This window comes from Alligator mississippiensis, chromosome 3 (genome assembly GCF_030867095.1).
Source record: "Alligator mississippiensis isolate rAllMis1 chromosome 3, rAllMis1, whole genome shotgun sequence".
NCBI classification, from domain to species: Eukaryota; Metazoa; Chordata; order Crocodylia; family Alligatoridae; genus Alligator; species Alligator mississippiensis.
In genome coordinates this window covers 157,241,431-157,258,896 of record NC_081826.1, presented here as the reverse complement: position 1 = coordinate 157,258,896, position 17,466 = coordinate 157,241,431, and the positions used below count along the sequence as shown (strand labels likewise).

General features: G+C 46.8%; 1 protein-coding gene across 1 annotated transcript in view; it reads right to left on the bottom strand.

The window, feature by feature from the left end:
• Positions 1 to 17,466, bottom strand: part of LOC109283970 (uncharacterized) — a 70,560-nt gene that overhangs the window by 30,199 nt on the left and 22,895 nt on the right. Inside the window, exon 3 of the mRNA XM_059723487.1 lies at positions 10,100 to 10,205. Within this exon, the coding sequence (XP_059579470.1) occupies positions 10,100 to 10,205 (106 nt within the window). The remainder of the gene's footprint in view (positions 1 to 10,099; positions 10,206 to 17,466) is intronic.

Sequence of the window (17,466 nt, the reverse complement as noted above, 5' to 3'; positions counted from 1 at the left end):
TTACAATGTAACTGAATCACCTAGACATACTCCAGCAGCTCTACTTTATTGTTATAGTTTGGAAGGGAAACTGACTGATGGAAGAAAGATTGGCATTTGCTATCTTAATTGGCCAGAAGGGAAAATGAGTGAAAATGCCCTTGATGGCTTTTAATAAATAGAAATGCTAGGCATCATAACAACACCATATTTTTAAAGCTTTTTTACTTTATTGCAAACTTCCATGCTGGGAAGAAAATAGGACTTTTAATATTTGTTTTTTAAGAAAAGAGATTTAATAGGAATCATTGTTCCAGTAAAAGATGGCTTGAAGACCAGCTGGGGTTAATGGCCCAAGGTAGGGGAAAAAATCAGAGTATCAGCTTTCCCATCTGGTCATTAATCTGCAGGAAATGCACTGTGTTGTAATTACTTAATTAATCAAATGAACTCTGCACTTCAAAATGGTATTGCCAGGCTTTTCATTTCAGATAGTTAATCCTACTAGGCATTTTAGCAAAGTCTTTTGCCGATTCTTACTTCAATCCTTGATGATTAATCCATAATTTTGTTTTGACTTTGGTCATGTGAGGTTGATGATTGATTGATAGCTACAGTAATGTGATGCCTAAGTAGAACCTTGTTCAGCCTGTTACTTGTATTACTTAGCCATGCTAATCCAATAAAGTTTATAGCTTATCAATTACAGAGGCTGACCTACACCCAGAGATATGTGATTTGATTTAAAAGCTGACAAATTAGAAATAATGTGCCTATACATGTACACACAGAGATCTTGTTAAAGGGAGGAGGAAGACACCAGGACAAGCAATTGGAATAGGATAAAGCTACTCTCTTGTTCATTGCCCTTTTTGGGGATGCTCTCTCTCTCCTTCCTACCCAGGAGTTGAGGGAACATATGGCAGGTGTAGAAGTTATGAGAAGTGAAGTCAGTCATCAGGCTGCAAATTGGGTGAGCACCCCTGGACTCCTTTTCCATGTAGTAAAAGTGCTGTGGTAGATTGTAGGGCATGCTTATCCAATAGTAAAACTTCCATTGGCTAAGAAAGAAGAAGCATCTTTCCTCAACTTTAGCTGGATTTGACCCAAAGGTATGTTCTGCTGGGTTTACAATGCTCCTAGGCATGCTGATTTGCACACTACTAGCATGTTACCAACTATTCTGCACTGTAGCCACATGCTGTCATTGTGATTCAGCTAAATGGGCCTGGCTGAAGCTGCCATTCCTAATGTGCCCGTGGTTCCTGCTGAGAGTCTTGCGCTTTCAGCAGGAGACATAAGCTGAGTGTATAATCGGTATTGCTCAACGATCCCTTGCCTTGAGAGCCCTGCCCAGTGTGCTCTCCTATTCTTTGAAAACAAATAGGAAAACGCTTTTAAACCAGTGTGTCAGACCGCAGCAAATATCCACGAACCTGGGGCAGAACCACGAGGCAAAGAGGGAAGGCAATGGTACTCCTCCCAGCTCTGCAACAGTACGAGTCCTGTCCACTCAGGATATCAAATTGAGATGCTGTTCTGAGTAAACTGTCTTATCCTTCATAAGTGGAGCCTCTTTTTCCCATGTTTTGCCTGGCAGTGTGACATTAACAACTGGCAGCATGCACTGCAAGTTCACTGAAGTGAGTGGAGCAGTTTGTGCTATTGTTTTGGTCTCCAGCACAGGAGCTTTTTGTTTTCCTAAATGAAAATCAAGATTCTTGCATCCATAACAAGGCTACCATCGCCATGTGCTGCCCAGAGTCAAACCTGAACATTAGGGCTGTGCAAAATTTCGCCGGATGTTTCGTTTTGATGCAGTTTCAACTTGTTTTGAGCTCGAAACAGCAAAATCAAAATGAAACAAAAGGCTTCGAAACAGCCTTGCAACTAAATGAGGGCACTTGAAACGTTTCTAAAGTTTCTAAAAATTTCAAATTTCGAAGCTGGGATTGCCTGCAGGGAAACAGAAAGTAAGGGGAGGGAGGGGGAAGAGGGGGGAGGACTGCTCTGATATTGAGTGTGTAGCTGGCCAGTGACTGTGATCCTTCCCTGAGGTCCCTTCCAATCCCAGTGCTCTGGGGGAGGGACAGAAAAAACAGCTGCGCCTTAACACATGCACAGTCACATGTCACGAGTTTTGCTTGTCAGCAGCTTGGGGTGCAGTTTTCCAGAAATCCCTGCACCTATCTCTTTGAAACCTGGCAGGTTTTGTGTCCTTAGCAGGGGCTACCAAGCCTGCTGTTTTCACCCCACTGCACCTTAACACACACGTGACACGAGTTTTGTTTGTCAGCAGCTTGTGGTTAAGTTTCCCAGAAACCTCTGCACCTATCTCTTTGAAACTTGGCAGACTTCATGCCCTCAGAAGGGGTTACCATCCCTGCCAAATCTGCCAAGAAATGACAAAGTTATAGGCAGTGTAACCCGGGTGGCGGCCCAATAGTTGCCACCTCTGCCCAAATATCAGGGATGGTGTGGTGAGAGTGTGGCAGGGCTTCCAGCCAGGACCAATTTACTTTCCAGCCAGCCCCTGCTCCCCACAGGGCAGCCCGTGGTCCCAAGAAGATCTAGCACTTAAGTGATTTAACTATTTACACTTTATTTACAAAACAAGAATAACAGGAAGGTTATTTACAAGTGAACTTAAATGGCAAAACAAACCAGAATGCATTAGTCAACCCTTGACTCAAGAACCACAGGTAGGGTAACTGGCAGCTTTCGGCCATTGCTGAGATGCTACAGGAAGGAAGCAGGGTGCTCATTTCCAGCATTTCCAACAGGCTTCCCAATAAGTGACAGACTGCCACAGTGTAAGCTTTTCTGGTCTGCAGCAATCAAATTGTATCAAACCCCAACCCCCCAAAGAGCCTGAAGGGTGACCCTCTGTGGCAACCAAAAAAGCAAGCAAAAGGCAACAGAGTAGGCTCCTGGAGCAATCGGCATGACCCAAGCACAAAGCTCAGGGACTCCATCTGATGACAAGTAGCTGCAGAATAAGGGACAGGACTGAGTCCCCCTCTGTGGGCAGTCAGTGGCAGAGGGCCAGCAGCACAGGCAGCTCCTAGGGGTTGCTGCTCTAAACCCCTGCTCCAGATGACTGGCCAGGTGACCCACACGCCTTGCGGCTCACCAATCCCACTCCGAGCGCCAGCCTGTGCCCCGAGCTCCCAGGGACTCTCGTCGTGACGCTCTGCCACTCCTCAGGATCCCAGTGCCTTGCCTGCTGCTGTTCTACTTCCCTGGGACAGGTAAGGGGTTTCCTCAACTCACCAGCCCAGCTCCCTGCTCTGGATAAGGATGCTGCCTGCGCTCCTGGCTGCTGCTTCTTCTCTGCAGTGGAGTGGGGGGTCGACTGCCACCCCTAGCCTCCGGGACACCCGGGATGTCCAGCACACTGCGATGGGGCCTTGGGGCACCAGCTCTCTGCCCCAAGCCCTGGCCGCTGCTCCCTCTCTGCTGCAGGGCTGGAGGCACAGCTGACTGCTGCTGCCTTCTTCTCCCAGGGCCTTCGAGGCTCTTCAGAGGGGTCTCTCTGCTCCCTCTGCTGGGTCAGCTCACCCCAGGCAGTCCCTCCCTGGCTTGCAAACTGGCCAACCAGGGGTCAGGGTGGTGAGCCCCCAACCCCGGCCATCCCCACTCCATTCGAATGAGGGGATTGAAAACCCCTTCTTTCTATTGGCTTCTCCTTTTCCACAGGGCAGGGCTCCCCTGCTTCACCCTTGGGGTTGCTCAGAGTTCACCGGCACTGTTTCTAGCCCAGGGTAAGTATTTCAGGCCAATCTGATGAGCCCACATTGGCAGTCTGTTTCAGGCAGTTTCATGCTTCCCCATTATAGCCTATGGGCGAAACGCTGAAACAGCGTTGAAACAGCGAAACAGTTTCGATGAAATGAAATGGAACCACGGTTTCGAAATAAAAAAAATCAAAATGAAGCACTCTCCCATTGAAATGTCGAAACAAAATGGTGCCGTTTCTCACTGCCCTACTGAACATGTAATGAAAGCAAAATGGAAGTTGCTTTGCCTCCTTTTCACTAACGTGTGTCTGCAAAAGGGACAGTTCTGTAACAAGGAGCCATGAGGTGTCACACAAGGCTATGCAGCATTACTCATAGGCTTGGTAGGACCAATAAAAGTGGTTGGGCATTGCAGGTAGCTTCCAGGGTGCAACTATTCATATTTCATTTTTAAGTTACCTTTGCAGGCAGTTTCACACATTTTTGAAGACTCCTGGCCTGTTTCAGATGTTTTTTGGAAAGCTGTTTTTTGGAAAGCTGCTCTCGTCATTCCTAGCATTGCCTTACTGCTGTGGCATGCAAAAAATAAAAAGCTGTTCCCTCTCCTGGCAGACACTACTTCTGCATTGGCACAGACATGCTGTCCCCTGAGTTTTCAAAGCCACTGGCTGGCTGTAGGCCACTCACTGCTCCAGAAGACAATGAGCGTCAGAATGCGGGGACAGAGAAAGAATGGTCTGCGTGAACTGCGAGAGATGGATAAATAATGATGAAATCTGGTATTGTGGGAGCGTCAAGAACCCCTGCTATGGGATGGGATCCTGTTGTGATAGGTGCTGTACAAATGGATGAGACAGAGTCTGTGCCTAGAAGCTGACAAATAAGTGGGGAAATGGAAGGAACAGCAAAGTGAGTAGAGGGGTTAGAGCATAAGTTTTTGTAGTTTCCCTCCTCCTGTTACCTGTTAGCTTCCCTACACAAACTTTTTGAACTGATTTTTACCATGTATGAAGAGAACAAAAGCATAGCGACTCCTCTAAAACCGTTCGCTTTCAACTGGAAACAAAATAGCTGCCTGCCCCCGGGAGCTGCAGAGTCCTTGGAGACTTGCAGGTAACAGAAAATGAAGACTTCATTTGCATTGTTAAATAAACAACCCTGAACTTACATAATGGTGGGAATTTGGACAAGGCTGTCAAGAATGACAGCCTGATTCTCATTTACACTCCGGCAGTATACACAGCCCTTAAATTAGGTGTACATGCAGTTTCCAGCTACTGAAAGGCTCCTTTAAACTACCGGAGTGATGAAAGCAGGCCTTGGCATTAAAGAGAACTGGGCCTTTTAGTTTTTAGTCAGTTGCCAGGAAGATCTAAGAAGAAAATTGACTGGCAGGCAATAGTAGAGAAATGTAGCAATAGCCCAGGGATTAATACAAGCAAACTTTTCTTCTACAAAGCCAGGTTATTTTATACCTAGGGAAACAAAGCCCCACTCTCTCTGTGGGAGTCACACTTTGTAGTTAGGAGTCACAGTGTTACCAAACTTCACCAGCCTTCTCATCCATCCAGTAGTTAAAATCAAACAAATGAGAGAGACTCATAACAAACCAACATATCTGTATAGGTCTGTTGCTGTTCCCTGTTACATTCTCAGTTGAGCTTATTATAAACCAGATGCTTCAAACCTTTAAGCAGGCTGTTTGTTTCATGGTATGCTTATGATCCTTTTGTTTTGTGGTGTCTTCCCAAGGCCTCTGGTGATGGTGCACTTTCAGTGGGGATGCACATCTAGTCTTGGCTATCTGACACTTGTGTTTTTGGTGATGTGTCCATTTCAAATGACCATCTTGGTTTCTAGAGAGTGTCTTTTTAGACTACAGTGGTGATGTGTGACTCTGCATATACCAGGGCCATATTTGGGATTGCTATGTAACACTCAGCTAGAGAGAAGATGATTCCCCATTTATAGCAAATGTCTGTGTTCATACATTCTAGCTGCATGGGCAGGACAGCTTCACATTCACTAGAAGTTCCAACAAATATTTTTGGAATGACTGAACATACAGCTAAGGTGATACTTCCCTTTTTAGCCTGGAAGGGCCAAAATATCCCATCATGCTGCACATGGGGCAGAGAGGAAGAAAATGGGGCCAATATGAGACATGACAAGCTGCTGTAGACAAGAGAGGGGCAGATTTGTCTGAGTGGTATTTCACTTTCCCTTCCAAACTGAAGGGAAAGTGCTGGGCAAATATTGTGCAGCACACAAGCTTCAGCAATGGCCCTGGGGGTGGTTGTTCTTAACCACTTCAAGGTGGGCAGTGAGGGAGCACCTTTGAGGGGGGGCACACTTGATGACAGCATAGGTCCAGACAAGGCACCAATTAAAGTGGGCCTGGGGAGGGGGGTCCAGCTGCCCGGTGTAGGGCCTTATCAGCCACGGCAGGAGTGGGTATACCGGGTCCCTGATGAGCAGGGTTAGGATGACGATGACACCTAGCTGCAGGTCCTCCACTCCCAGTGCAAAGCACCCGCTCTCCACAAGCACACCCAGTCCAGAGTTCCTGAATACATGTGCGTCATGCACTCTGCCTGCCCAGTCAGCACTGACGTGGGTGGTCCCCTGGTGATCAATGACTGACTGCAGAACCACCAAGTGGAGCCACCTGTGACTATAATAGGGGCTGTCTCCATGGGATGGGCAGGTCACCGGCATGTGCATACTTTCCAGGGCCCTGATACACTGGGGGAGCCCCAGTGCATGGAACCCTGCGACCACTGCCTGGGGGTTGCAGATGCAGAGGATGGTGTCCACCAGCATGTCCTGGAGGGCACCACACACCTCCAGCACAGCTTCCCCAGCAGTGGCCCTGCCATCCCCAAACAAGTGCCTCACATACATGAACAGCTTAACTAGCAGAGCCAGGCAGGTGTCAGAGGAGAGGGTTCAGCACATGCCAATGTCCTGGGGCCGGAGCCAGTGCAGCAGGTCAGGAAAGGTGGCCCGGATAATCCTAATTGTGTCAATCCACTGTTTGGCATCCCAGTTGTGTTGCAACAGGCACTGCCACCAGTCCTAGCTGGCATGGTGGGACCAGAAGTATTGGGGCTGAAGGGACAGGAGGGCAATGGTGGCACTGGTGGTAGCCTAGTGAAGCTCCGCATCAGTGTAACTGCCGGCAGCAGCTGCATGGCAGTGGGGGCCCTGAAAGGGCATGTGGCAGCCGGCCAAGCAGTCACTGCATGTGGGGAATCCAGGCAGAGCAAGATGACCATGGGCTAAGTGACGGTGACTATGGTGGGTTAGCAGGGTGACCGAGGTAGCCAGCAGGATCAGAGGACCCTGTACCTTACTGCCAGACCTAGGAGCTGAGGCAGCCATAGCTCAGGAACACAGAGGGGGCATGAACAGAGCTGCCATGTGCTGCTTCTTTGTGTGGCACACTGCTCCTCTGCGCACTGAAACTGGCTGCCCAGAGATCAAAGTGAGGGGCACTGTTTTAAAGATGGCTTCCAAGTGTTGGCAGCTGGGTCTGGCTTCAAACATAGCTGCCAAGTGCTGGCAGCGGGGGCTGGAGGCTGGAGCTCCCCCTGGTGCATGGCAGGGCTGGAGGGACCTAGATTTAGTGTCAGGTCCCTGCATGAGTAGACACCTACCCAAATTCACTTACTGTGCATTGGCTTACTGCGCAATAAATCTAGTCATGACTAAATGCACATGTAGACACTCCCACTGTCTAGCGCTCTGTTCCCTTTCACGATGGCTGGGCACAGATCAAGATGGCTGAGCCTATTGTAGCTATAGCTAACAGAGCTAGGCATTTTAGCTTGAGTACAAGGGCTTATGCATGAATATCCAGCAGTTCCAACTTGAATTCCTGCACCTGCCAACCCACCCAGGGCTGCAGCATTACAGTATCCATTAGAGAGGACTGTATTTGACAAGAAGTTGCTGGACTTTGGCATTCTCTGTCCGCAGCTCTTAATTCCTTTTGGCTTCTCTCTCCCTTCCATACTTATACAAAGACCATGCTTTATTTTCAGGACACCCCATTTGGAAAGGCACTGGGTTCACTGCTTAATGGGTATGAAACTGATTTCTGATAGAAAAGGAGCGGGCTGTGCCTTCAGTCTCTGTTAAGTGTGAGTCCATGAGATTGTCTAGGTCACCCTTTTCTTTCCTGTTCAAGGATGTTAGGTTGCCTGATGCTGAACCAGGGAGCTGGTAAATCAGGACCCACAAGTGGAGTTGTAGCTGAGAATGAGGACCCTCACTTTTTGCCAAGAGTGCTTCTGACCTTGCAGACTTCATCAGCAGAGCTAGGACACATGGCATCATAAAACTATGCTCTCACCAGGACACATGTAGCCATAAAAATGAGACATGAGCAAAATTTGTTGCACAAATAAACAGGGAGTAGTTGTGCCTGTCATAGGTTGGACTTGAAAAAGAACAGAAGTGGATGACATATAGTTTTTCTTGATGCTACAGCACAGATTATTTTATCCTGAGCATAGCATGAGAGCTGTTCTTATAAACAACTAACGTGTGCCAGGAAATCCAACGTATGACCCATTTAACTGCAGCAAGCACACCCTGCAGGGTCCTTTATTGCATCTCCTTGACAGTGATGGGTGGGTGATGAGAACTGCAGAGTCATTAGTTGCAACCTTTGACCAAGTCCCCATGCAGCCCTGAACTACAGAACTTAACTCTTGCTGCCTTCTGCTCCTTGTGTATAGCATCAGATGATAAGCAGAATCCTTGCCAGCTCTCATAGTGCTAGATGCCTTGCAGTGGGTAGGGGTAGGCACTTAGATCCCAGTTTAGGATTCGATTTCCCCTGTGGTGAAATAGAATTGTCCTGTGCGCATATCTGCTAGAAGTAAAATGACAGTGGGCCCATCCACCTCTTAACCCAATAGCCTGGTGGTTGAGGCACTTGCAGGGGAGAAGACTGGGTTCTAGGCCTCCCACATCCAGTGGATGTTTGAACCTGCATCTTCTGCTTCCCAGGCATTGTACAGTACTCTCATAACCAAGCCCTGGACTAGACATTGCCTAGAAGAGCAAGCAAACTTTCTTTCTTCCCCTTAGGGAGAACAATGGCATTTTTTGGTACTGAGTATAGCTGGGATAATTTCTTTGGAAAGCCATTTTTTGTCACAAAATGCAAATAAGAGAAAACTGAAATTATTCACAAATTCAGTAAATATTTTTGACTGGAAAAAAGGACATTTGGAAAAGTCACAATGTTTTACTCAGATGTCTTTTAAATATAACATTTTGATTTCTTACTTGAAACTATTTTCAATATTATAATCAACTTTTACCAGTTAAAAAAGCTAAAATAAATTTGAAAAATCAAATAAAGAGTTTTGTTGGGTCAAATAAATAGGTCAACCAAATGAAACATTCCAGGTGGATCCAAAAAAAAAGAACTCTTTTTGGTTCAGACAGTGAGCAAAAAAAAAAAAAGTTGTGTCCCCAGCTCCTGTATGGAGCACTTCCCAAAAACTGGCCCTTGGTTATTGTAGTTCTTTAACCTTCCCAAAACTTGCCATAAGGGTCCCTGTATAACTAAAAGTGAGACACCAGCTCATTCATGAACAAAGGACTTCTCAGCTACTTTCTCAATTGAAGAACTGAACAATGTTCTTGGATACGTTCTTTCTGGAAAACAAATGTCCTTCTTAGAAATCATGGCTCTGATTGTCAGTTGGGGGGAAATTAATTCAGTCTCAGTGAATTTGACCTTGTGGTTAGGGTCTGACTGCACAGACCCTTCTTTTATATTTAACTATAACATATTTATTCTTTTTTAAAGAAAAAAAATCATAATACCTAGGAACTATGGAACTAACAGATGTCACACTACTGGGACTGTGATTTGAAGTTTGTAATAAGACAGTGAGAACTAGGTAATTCTTATCAACAAAGTGTGAGAGACAGATATATAACTGGGTGTGAATTGGGAAATGCCTAGGAATGTCAATGGAACTACATTGATTTGCAGTGGCTGAGGTTCTAGGCGGCAAATTACATTCAAAGTAAGTATGAGGAAGAAGAGCCTAGGAACTAAGGGCTGATCCAGTTCTGCTCCAGAGCCTGACTGCTTCAAAGACTTGGTCAAGCTTGGAGCAGCTTCAGGGCAACCCACCAAATATAGTTAAATATGATAATGTGCCATGACTGTCATACTCTCTTTCCCTGCATGTAGACTGCCTGAACCTTACATGTGATCTGTCACTGAACCACACATTAGAAAAAACATGTTTTTATCAAACACATCTCAGATACTAGGATGGATAGTCAGATAATACCAAGGGCAGATGCATGTTAATAAAACAAAGGGACAATGAACCTTTGTGCCTTACCTCTAAGTTTGGCTTCCAGAGGGCTCTTAGACAACCAGGACACAGCATTACAGTAAGACTGGAATGTTATCTGGTCTTTTTCTGTACAAGGGATTTGTTCCAGCAGCTGAAACAAATAAATAAGCAGCACTAAGCAAGGCAAGTTTTTTCCTTCAAATCTATCTTGCTTTTTCACATCTACTCCCACCTCCTCTTCTTTTTTTGATCTTAACCATAGACTTCAGGGATCCTTTGCATTTACCATCTGCTTTTATAGGCCTAGCACCTCCCTGTGTTTTCTGATAATCTTTTATCAAACTGTCAGACCTCACCACCCGGCTCCTCCAAAAGGGATACTTAGGGAAAGTATCTACGATACAGAGTGCAGGCATTAGAAAGTATGTGCTTACCTCTACCTCGTGCTGCACCTGTAGCTAGCCATTCCTTCATCCACACTTGTCAGGTTTTATAAGGTAATAGGACTGTGTCTGAGTGGTTCTTAAAGAGGAAATCTCTGGAAACCCTGGATGAGGTAGCTCACCACTGCTAATTAAAACGTGGCACTTTTCCCTGTAACGCAGCTTCCCAGCATAGTGAAACTGGAGGACACTGTTCTGTAAAGAACTGAAGGTGCCAGGTTCGGGGCAAGTCATAAAAGGGAAGGTGTGATTATTCCAGGGATGCTGTTCAAAAAGGAAAGGTGTATGCACTGGGAGCTAATGAAGAGATGTGCCAGTAAATGACTCAACGGAGCACAGAATTCGTTGCTCCTCGGTTCTGGAGGACCAATAAAAAGTTGTTGCGCATTGTGAGCTGCTCGCTGTGTGCAGCACTTTCCATGTGAAACTTCACATGGATATGTCACTAAAGACACAGTGGTACCTTTGGGAATAGCCCAGCTACACTACAGAATTACTGCAATACTTCAGAACAAACCCCAGTGAGTTTTCGAACTGATAAGGCTGTACACATTATCTGACACAGAAGAAGACAAGCAGGCAGGAAAGAATCAAGATGGGGTGTGATGGCGTAGCTGCATGCCCTTTTCGGACCACATCACACCAGCAGCCACTGGTGACTTTTTAAAGTCCCCAACACAGATAAGAATTCCCCTCCCTTCCTTCCCCTCCATGCTCAGTAGCACAACCCTTCCCCTTCCATTCCTCCCCTCTATTTCCCACACACTACTGCCACTGTTCCCATTGCCCCCTGGTGGTCGGAGACAGCACTAGCAGCAGGCAGGTTCCCTCTCCTAGACCCCCGGAGTTTTCTCCGCCATTCCAGGAGCAAGCTTTGAGACCCCAATGTGGATGAGAAGGAAGCTAGGATCAAGGGATGCAGTCATCCCTGCAGTGCCAGTTGTGCTGCCACACCCCATTTTACAAAATCCTGGGTCTGCTTGTGCAAGGGGCCCTGGCTTCAAGGAGCAACTGAAATTGAAATAATTAGGGGCAATATTGGCTTATACATATTTACTTGACTATTACATTTTCCTTAATATGCTCTGTAAATTGCTGTTTCTCTGAAGTGTAGCACTTAAAAAAGATACTTGCTCTGTGTTGCTTTCACACAGCCCCTCACTGCAGAACAAAATTGTTTTTGTTTCATTGTGATGAAGTCAGGAGGAAGAAGAGAGGAAAGACCCTTTGCTTATTTGGCCTACTGGCAGAGTACGGAAGTTTATGACCTGTCAGGTGGGACTGAGGTGGGAAAGTGTTTCATCAGGTATAAAGAAAAGAGGACCATGCACTTTCAGAAATTATTTAGGGCCTGATTCTTACAGAAATGTGAAAAGCTCTAGTAATTTAATGCATAAATCTATGTCTACAGAGAATCTGTTTGTTTTCATTGAAGTCAACATGTACAGTACTTCTGTAATGGTGGATAATTCCCATTAATAACCCTGAGTAGTTAACACCTGGGAAATACTGACTATGCTTTGCAACATTCACTTAGAGACACTTTTTTGATGTACAAGGTTGCATTAATATGTAAGGAAGGTTCCATAATATAATGTCTAGCAAGTCTAATGAGAGTTTGCTATTTGTGGCTCTATCCTGAGGGAAGGGAAGCAGGATGCATCCATACTACATGAAGTTCCTGGATAGGTTGTCAGTAGCTGAGATGGAACTTGAAACTCTGGATCTAAAAGCACGAGTCCCTGCTGTTTGAGCAAATAACCACATGCCTATAGTTAAGTCTGTAAACCGGAGATTCAGATATTAGAAGGTGACAGAGCAAAACTAAGGAGGCATAGGTTATACTGCATAGACTTCATTGTCTTAAATGCAGATTTTAGCATCACTAGGGGAGGAGGGAGTTGTCTGTATTACTAGTATCGTCTTAAGAAATATACATGTAACCAGAGCATAGGTTGTCACTTTAAGTTCTATATTCACATCCTAAAAATACAAGCAGGAGAGAATTTTAAGTTTGCTGTTTGGCAATTTTGGGTAATAACTTCCATAAGTGACCATGGTCAAGTGATTCTCTTAGCCTCTAATTGCTTTATATGCGGTGTGATAGAGAATGTATGCTTTGGAAAGAATCTCATTAAAGGGTTTAGAAGAAATTGTTGATACAGTGCAGGAGCCTTGCTCTTTATGCAGAGTGTACATACTAAGCACTAAGAGTATATTTCCAGTCTTGATTCCTTCTTTGCATTGCACTGGAAAGGTGATATACCTTTCCTATCACTGATCCTTGTTACACGTCATTCCTAAGATACAGTCTTTCTTATCTACCCACAGAGTTAAAACTTTCATCCAGGCTTTTGTCATCTTTGGTCTCAGTTACTGAAACATCCTATTCTCTGGCCTTGATAAATCACATCTTTCTCTGCTCATTTTTATCTGGATTGATGCTGCAAAGATTCTCTGTTTTTTATGGTGCCCCTCTCCTTATACCCTTCCACTGGCTTCTCTTTCTGTATGCTATCAAACATGTACTAGTTTCCTTCATTTTCATGCCCATTTGTGACTCCCTCTGTATCCTCTTTCATTCAGTACTAAATGATGCCCATGATGCCACCAGTTACATTTTCAAACCAGCTCCTTGGTGGTCTTTCCCATACTGCCTATCAGCTTTGGGAGGAGTGCCTCATAAACATCCCTCCTTTGTGGAAATGTGACAAGGGTTCCTGGGTGCTGCAATAATGCAAAACAGTAAGTAACAATAAAAGTTCAAGTGCCTCACTGAAGGAAGGAGGTGGGGCAGAGAGAGGACTTACTATGGATGCTGACAGACATGCAGCTCCCGGTTCTAACTCATGGTGCTTCACAGAAAACACCATGAGTTAGATCAATTCTCACGATCCAACAGACATTCACTGCTGGATCAGAAGGGTGGGTGATGAATCTCCACTTTGGAGCTAACCTTGGGGAGAGAGGCTGAACGTCTGCAGCATCTGTCCCCTGGCCCCACCCCCCTCTCCAAGCTCCCATGCTCTCTCAGGATGGGAGGGGAGCAGGGCAAGGTAGGGAGGTCCATTCTGGGGTTTCCCCAGCCACCTTGGGGGGGCTCCAATCCACCTGCCCTACCCTCCAGCACTGAACTCACTCCCCTCCCTTCTCCTCCTCCCATTCTGAAGACAGTGCCTGGAGCAGAGCTGAGCTGAGTCAGTCCAGCCCTGCCCCTAGCACACGCTGACAGATGTTAATTGAAAGCACTCCAATTCTGTCAGTGCACAGCTGTGGAACACTTTCAGTGGCCAGTCATCTGACAAACCATCACGTCTGTCAGCACCCTATGATACTGTGAGATGACATCCTCTTTTCTCATTTGAATACTTTGAACTCTGGATAGAATACCCCCTTGACACTGAGAAATTGTTTCTTGTTTTGCTCCTTGTATTATGGCTGCCTATAAATGTGCTCAGGGATGTGGAGGGAGGCGTTTTAATTAAAGCGGTTCCCAGACGGCCGCTTTAATTAAAATGGCTCCTAATACATCTCATATATATAATACATCACATGTATTAAGCCCCCGCACACTTAAAAATGGCCACAGGGTGCTTTATCTAAACCTCATTCAACGAGGTTTAGATAAAGCACCCTAAAGCCATTTCAAAATATGTGGGGCTTAATACATGTGATGTTGCAGTGATGCTGGAGCATTCTAACTAGGACACAGAGCAAACTCGATTCGATTCGATCAGAACGCCAACAAGTACGTGTATAGGCAGCCCATGATTCCAACTCCAACTTCGCTCCTCCCCTGTAGCACTTGATCTCCTAGAGCTCGCAAGTCAAAACCAGGGCCTCCATGCTAGCCAACAGGCTAGATGTGTGATATATGTCTCATGATCTAGGTGGTGAAATCAGCAACATATTTTGAAATATCATATATAGAAAAAAATAAATAGCAAATTTTTTAGGGTCTGATTTTTCTTTCCTATCTGGTAACACGATGCAAGCACAATCCTGACTTTAAGGATTTTATGCATCTGAAAACTCCATTACTTTTTAGTGAATTTTTGAAAGCTACTGACATTTGGAGACTCAGTTTGATTTATTGTTAACTTTCATGTAAGCTCAAAGACTGTTCATCTTCTAAAAAACCCACAACCCTCCCCCATCCTGCCTGTAATAAAAGTATACAAAAATAATAAATGGCTTTATTCAAGGATTGTACACTCATGCTTTATCATGCTACCTGAACCAGAGAATCCTCAGTGAAACTGAATGATAGCAAATTCAGTGTTGATGAAATGAAATGCTGCTTTCAAACAGCACAAGTTACCTGGCAGAGCTCAACGCTACAAGAAATGATGGAGACAAAGCACTGAACAGGGTTCAAAAAGGTTTTACAATGAATAAATGGAATAACCAGAGCTATGTTATTAAATGCTAAAAAGAAGCTTCTGGTAAATAGAGGAGATAAGGCCTCTTGGTATGGATCCAAGGCCATCAGTCCATCAGTTCAACTCTTGTTCTAGATTTGTGGGAAAGGCCCCTGCCCTCTCAGTTCAGTGTGGTACTTGGTTGTGAGTTCCTGGTAGTTCTAGGTGGGCAGTCAACAATGACCAGATGTAACACTGGCCACATCACTCTTTTGTATGTTGACACTACAGTATGTGTTAACCCTGCTTGCTTTATGTGTCTCTAGACTTGGGGTGGATTTTTGACTTTTTGATGAGTTTTGCCAGATGTCTTTTGGTAAAGATGTCATTTCTTTTGAGATAAATGAAAGAGAACCTCAGCCCTTTCAGAGATCAATGATGGACATATCTTTCAAGGGCAGATCTTCCCCTTCATCAGCCTTACGCTGGAAACATGGTGTGGAAAGTTGCAGTCTGCATTAGGAACAATGCACCCCACATCATAACAGGATGAACACAAGCCAAGACTGGAAACTCGGTCTCTACTGACTCCCCCTCTCCTTACTCCAGTGTAGGAGGAGGCTTGATGCTCCTGCTACTTTAAGAAAAGGCAGGCTGCCTGAGAAGCAGCCTGCACATGTGGCAGGGAGCAGTTAGGGGGCACATGACCCACAGGGACTAGGCTAGCAGAATATAGTTCAAGGTTTGAACTGAGCAGGGAGTATAGCTCTAAGAGCCGTGGAAGAAAGAGTGTCTGAGCAGCAGGGTTGCAGCAAGGATTCTAACTAATATTGAACTGGGAAAACAAGACTGGTGGTTTCAGGATTGAGGTTGTAGGGACAGTGGAGATTTCAACTGGCCCAGGAGTGGAGCTAGGGCCCTTGGGATAGGGGCCAAGGATAAGGAGCAGGGCCAAAGCCATGGTCAGAGACCAGTAGATTAAGAGGGGCAAGAGCCAGGGTCAGGGACCATAGCCCAAGAGAGGTGAGAACAAAGCAGGGTCAATAAGCCTATACCCTGGGAGGTCTCAATTAGCCTAGGAGTGGGGCCAGGCCCCAGGAGTAGGGCCCAAGAATGAGGCGCCACAGACAGAGACTGCTGGGGCCAAGGAGCCCAGAGATCTCAACTGGTCTGGGAGTAGTGCCAGAGCCCAGGGAGAGGGGCTAAAGGCCAAGGAGAGCCATAGCTAGAGACTGATGGGGGAAGGGACACGAAGCCCAGAGGGCAGGGACAGAGCCAGGGGCCCAGCACAGGGTCACTGACCCAGGGATAGCCAAGATGGGCAAAGTGCTTGGGCATAGGGCAGAAGGAGACAGAGGCCTGAGTCCAGGCAGGCATGGGATGCAAGCCTAAGCTAGTGAGTGATTGGCAGGGATCTGGGTTTTCCATTTTCTCCAGAAAAATGCAGATTTACCCCTTTAAAGGTGAAAAACCCTGGAAACCATGGGTTTCCCCTTGCAGGCTGACAGAGTTCTAGCTTGCAAGGGGCTGCTTGGGGCTGAGGGGAATCGGAGGAGGGCAATCAGAGGCAGGGGGCCACGTGCATTTGCGTGTGCACACATGCATATGGTCAGCAACACAGCCAGGCAGCATAGTTTAGAGCAGTTCCCCCAGCTCCCTGCAGGTAAGTGTCTATAGTGGGGAGATATAGGTGATGAGTGGAGGGGCAAGGGGTGCATAGGCAACACAGGATGGGGTGAGGGGGCATAGGTGATGTGTGGGGAGAAGGGGGAGCATAGGCAATGCATGGGGGGGTAGGGTGCATGTGCCCCCCAGTTTTCTGCAACCACAGCAGGGCATGGGGCTGCAACCTATCTGGACCAGCACCAGACAGGAGCCACCTCCACAGTGCATCAGGCAGGACCTGGCAAGGGAGTGCAGAACACGGCTGGGAGGCTCAATGTTGCTGCTGCCACTGCCTCCACCACTGCTGCCGCTGCCACCAGGAGCACTGTGCATCTATGGCTGCCAAGGTGAGGCACCTCCTGCCCACCTGGCAGCAGCAGAGGGGCACAACTCTGTGCTGCCACTGCCACAGCACCTCACTTTGGCATCCATGACAGTGCAGCTGGTGCAGGGCTCCAAGTGGTGGCTGCAGGATCTATGTGGAGCTGTGCCCCCCCCCCCACTGCTGCCAAGCAGGCAGCACCTTAGCAGCCATAGTGGCATGGCACTCCTGCTGTGCTGGGTCGCGCCCATTGGGCCACGGAGGCAGCTCCTGCTGGGTGCTGGTCCAGCTAGGCTGCAGCCCTATGCCTCATTGTGGGTACAGAAATCTGGGGAGTCACAGGCTCCCCACCCCATGCCCTCTCAACGCATCGCCTATGGTATTGCTTATGCCACTGGCAACTCACCCCCCAGCCGTGCAATAGGTGGCAGGCTCTGCCAGAAAAAAAAAGGGGGCCCCTTGATGCTGTCTCCCCACCCCACCTCTGGCAGAGCCTGCCTGCAGGGGCGGGGGGAGGGAAGGTGAGCTGCCGGCTGGCCGTCACTTTTGCATCACAGTGACGGAAGCCCCTAAATTGAAACAGTGGGTCACAAATAAAAACCCACAAATTAAAACCCCACC